This window comes from Neltuma alba, unplaced genomic scaffold (assembly GCF_004799145.2).
Source record: "Neltuma alba isolate B1F8T4 unplaced genomic scaffold, ASM479914v2 tig00012990_pilon, whole genome shotgun sequence".
NCBI lineage: Eukaryota > Viridiplantae > Streptophyta > Magnoliopsida > Fabales > Fabaceae > Neltuma > Neltuma alba.
Genome location: NW_021637343.1, coordinates 19,459 through 24,399, shown reverse-complemented (window position 1 = coordinate 24,399; position 4,941 = coordinate 19,459). Strand labels below are relative to the sequence as shown.

The 4,941-nt window shown below is 34.2% G+C and overlaps 1 protein-coding gene across 1 annotated transcript; it reads right to left on the bottom strand.

Annotated features, from left to right (window-relative positions):
• Positions 1 to 285: 285 nt before the first annotated feature.
• Positions 286 to 895, bottom strand: LOC114733236 (nuclear transcription factor Y subunit B-5-like). Its single transcript, XM_028920649.1, has one exon. It carries the CDS (start codon positions 893 to 895, stop codon positions 479 to 481), a length of 417 nt encoding a protein of 138 aa, XP_028776482.1. The 3' UTR covers positions 286 to 478.
• Positions 896 to 4,941: the final 4,046 nt, after the last annotated feature.

Below are 4,941 nucleotides of genomic sequence, written 5' to 3'. Positions count from 1 at the left end.
ACCAAAGCAAATCCAGATTCAATTGATACCAAGTTCTTAATTAGATTCTCCCTTTAAAAGCTGAGATCCAACTCATCATGATAGCTGTCTGCCAAACTCGGAAGAACCCTGCAGAATGAATGCATATTCTTGAATAAAAAAAATCAGGATGGCAGCAGGTAAAAAATCCCAGAATTGATCATCACAGCAAGGAATATAGGGTACAGGATATATTAAATTAAGCAGTAACAATCAGACACAAAGAAAATTGAACTTCATAACTAATTTAACAGAAAATATTTCAAGATTGGAAGCATGTATTCAGAGACCAGAGAGACCAGAGAAGAAGCTAAACAAAGAAAACGTCTGTTGTCCACTAACTGAGATGAGGCTAATCAGACTAGAAAATTATTACATTCCCTCTCAGTCACTACTTACTGCTTGTCTCCGACACATACAGCTTCGTTGAACATAATTGATTTTAAGTAGTACACAACTATCATTGCCTGATTCCTGTGGAGGGAGTGTGAAAGAGGTCATCCCTGTCGTGAGGGCTATTTCCCCTCTCATGATTAGCTCTGTCAGCCTCTAACTCTCTAAATCTGTGCAGATACCTCCTCAGTGGCTCAGCGTAGTCATCAAAACCAAGCGTGCCCAAGGCCCAGCATATGTCATCCCCATTCACCGTCTTCCTCCTCTCCTTCCGGCACTTCTCCGACGCCTCGCTTGTCACGAAGCTTATGAATTCCGACACGCATTCTTGCATGGTCTCCTTTGCTTCCTTGGATATCTTGGCGTTCTGAGGCAGTATCTGCTTCATGATCCGACCAACATTCGCTATCGGCAACAACCTGTCTTGCTCCTTGATTCCGCTGTTGTCGTTATTTGAAGACGAACCTCCACCAACGTTCTCCATCGGCTCCCAACTTTCCCAGGATCAAACTAAGTGACTTGCCAGACGGGTATGTACATGTATATATACATAACAAACAGAAGACGCACACATACTCAAGTAATTATTATCATATGTGATAGGTGACTCTTCCTTTTGATTGACCAAAGATGGGGACGTGGTCGGCTTAAATAATGGTGGGATCTGATGGTGCAACAGAGTCCACTGGAGAAAAACCAGTGGTGATTGGAGGGTGAGAGAGCTTTTGGGATGGTTGAAGAGAGAGGGAAGGAATTAAAGAGGTAGCCCTTAAGAGAGGTGTGGGATGCAACAAGGCAAGGTGAGTGTATCAATGGATGTACTGTTAACCCACAAGTCCACCAATGAGGTCGCTCTTAGCTGTTCTTAACATATTATTTGATTACCAGTTCTGCGGCCAGCATCCTCATCAACATATTGAAAAGACGATTCTTTACGGTACTCCATTCTTTAATCTTTACAGTTCAACAAATTTTGTGTGTTATGTACATCAATATGTGCGCGCGCGCGCGCGCTCTTAGGTGAACGCTCCAACTTTCAATTTCTTTTCCTTTTCTTTCTGCTGCTTTCTTGTTTCAAGGTGGATTCTAACTGGACCTGTCACCGGGAAAACTTAAAAAAACGAGAGAGTAATTTTTTCATTTTATTTTATTTTAGTGGCATCTGCTTCATTCAAGTTCACATCATTTCATGCGACAGCCAGCCAACTGTTCGGCGGGGTGTTAATTATTATGTAAATTATTTATATAAGATCTTTAGATGTGTCATTATTTGTGAAAGAATCGGGTGGGATGGGCAATTATATGTTAAGTTTACGTGGTTTACTGTGTTGATAGTTAAAATTTTGTTAATAATAATAATAATAATTGTAAAAAGCAGAGTTGGGAGTGTAAGAGATGTATAGCGTATATCTATAACCACGAAAAGCCATGAAAATAAAAAATGCAGGCATATAAGAAATTAAGGCAAGGGTTTGTTGGCCACAAACAAAATGAGACCAGGTTTTTGCAGGTGACGAGAAATTGACAAGTCGATGGATTCTTATTCTAAAAAGGATCGCTGTGACTCTGCCGTCGCTTATAAAGGCATTACGGCCTCTCCTCTTCGCTCCAACAATGGCACAAATTTTAACTGCGGACCACCGTATTTGACTGTATATGCAGTTTAAAATTAAATGACTCTTTTAACCTACAAGTTCAAGAGTTTCGCATCAAAAAGCTTCACAAATGAAAGAGGGTTCATGAGTTTAAAACACTCTTCCACGTAATAAGCTAGTCATTTATTGAGTATGAGCTCCTGTGTTTTTATGGGTATTCTGACTAGCAAGAAGCTGAAGGAAATACGGTGATGTGAGATTACTGGGAATATCAAAGGGGTGCATTGTTATTACCCCTACATTGGCAAGTCTCAGAATTGAAGTGTGCTGTGTAAGTTTGAGAGTCCCATGTCAAAAAAAGCTCACGTGTAAAATGTACTTTGTAAGTATGAGGTTCCCCAATCTAATATTAATTTAGAGCCTTGACTTGACAACAGAAACATACAAAATATTTAAACCTTTTTCCAAGACGTTTGACACGATATAGTAGCTCCATGTCTTGGGATTTGTATTGGGTGCTCATCAGGACGGTCCAGATTTTATTTTATTTTTTATTTTTTAAAAATAATTATTTTAATAGGTATATAATAAAAAATAAAAATAATCTCTTAATTATTATGCTTTTAAAAAATAATTTTTTCTATTTTAAAATAATTATTTAAAAATATTAAATCTAGACCGTCCAGATTAGATCTGAACGGTCCAGATTTTCATCACTTGATGAGCACTGGGTGCTCATCAAGTAATGAGCACCGAATGCAGGCCCCATGTTTTGCAGTTTGGGGTTTTGTTGGAGGCCATGATCACTAGAAATTAAAAGATAAAATTCTCATCTTGCCACTGTGATTGCATTCAATGTAGTTCCTATGTACGAATTGCGTGAAATTTGAAAAATCATTGATCGCACTGTTGATCCCTCACAATTCTTTTTTTTTTTTGGGGGGGGGGGACAACATCCCTCACGTGTAAGACCGCAGTTTAATGAAAACATTTATATTATAGTGTTAAATGACAATTAATCTTTCCATAAGCGGTCACTTTGGGGGGCATATTAATCTTTGTAGCAGCCTTAATATAAGAGTTATATAACTAATTTAGAGAAATAAAAAAATTAGTTAAATTAGTTATTTATAACAAATATATGTTGACTTCTTTAAATTACTCTTATTCAATCATATGCATTTGAAACTACACTTGAATAAAAATATCTTACAATTAATAAGAATATTTTTTAGAACACATTATAAATTTGAGAAATAAAGTAAATTGTAATCCTATATTTAGAAGTGCCAACTAGCTTTTACGTTTAGAACCCATCACAACAGACTCTAATAGTAGACAATAAATAACAGTATATATGTGTGTGTGTTTTTTTTTGGTACAAATAAACGTGTGTTAGTGTATAATATCTAAGATCCATGAATCATTTAAATCGTTGATTCATACACTTACTTAAGACATCACATCCATCATCAACACGTCTTCGCACATTTTTCATGTTCTGCTTTGATACTGATACTAATATTGAAGACATGCCGGTATATTGATAACGATTAATTTATTTTTTGAAAGATATATGCAGAAGCCAGCGTATAGCTTCATGCTTAGTTAAACGGATGATTACATAATAAAAATACTTGAAATAACAAATAATTTAAAATATAACACTTTTAAACTTCTATATATGCTTATTTAATTTTTTATACGGTAAATAAAAATGTATGTGTACCGCCAAACGAATGTTTGTGTTAAACTAAATAAAATTTGTTTAGCAACATTTATAGTTTCAATGAACTATTGAGATTTTAATTTATTTAAGAAGTAAATTATTTGAATTTGAATTTTTAGAATTAACTCCGAAAATAAAAAATAAAAGCATATATAACCAATTCACCAATTTCTGGCCCAAAAAGCATATTCTGGTATCAAATTTGCAGGCTTGGGCTTTGTAAATCCCCCGTCTGTGTAGAAGCGACCTAGCCGACACAAACACGGTCACATACTTCGACTATAAAATAAGCCGAGCTTTATACCCAAAAACAAAAAAGAAACTGCTTTAATTTCCACAGTCTCCCCTCTGTCTCGTCGACATGTTTTATTACATGTCAATCTTAAAAGATAAAACTTTATAACATAATACTTCTCCAGTTCTAAATATAAGATTTATTTATAATATAATTTATACTATAAAATAGGTTTTATATTTAAAATTGATAGAATATAATTTATCAGTTATTTATTTTTAAAATTTGTTTAATTCATGCGATTAGTGTAGACTCTAGAGTCTCAGCTCTTATGTTGGGAAAAAGAGTCTAAACTCTTGAATTAATTCCTAATGGAAAAATTAAATTTAATATGGAGAAATAGATTTTTAAGAAAAAGATCAAGAATCGATGTGATTTGTGTTCCTAATTACACAGTTTGGCTATGTATAAGGAAATCATTGAATACATAAATAAGAAAAATAAATTAAGTAACATAAGTCCATAAAAAAGAATAAAAGAATATCAAAAAATGCTTCATAAAATTATTAATTAAGTGAGAAGTTTTCGATTTACATCCTTTTCTAACATCATATGATTCATATAGTCAGGGATAATACTTGTTATATACACATATATATTACTTATTTTTAAAAGAATGGAGATTAATCCTTAGGATGTTGTTTTGATGAGAAGTGTGGAAAGAAAAAAGAAGCTCGATAAATATTTATTATTTAGAGTTCAATTGTGTCGATGGATTTTGTGGCTGGCCTAAAATCGATGTGCACCAACCCACAGAGGTTTCATTTGATATTAAGGGGGTATTTGGATATCCCAACAATCACTTTTCAGAAGCATTTTTTTCAAATCAAGACAAACTCTTTCACATATTTATCTCGTATACCATAAACACACTTCTGAAACCATGATTTTTATCTTACTCAAACACTCCC

Excerpts from the sequence above, each read along its gene's own strand:
- LOC114733236 (XM_028920649.1), bottom strand. The coding sequence starts at position 895 with ATGGAGAACGTTGGTGGAGGTTCGTCTTCAAATAACGACAACAGCGGA.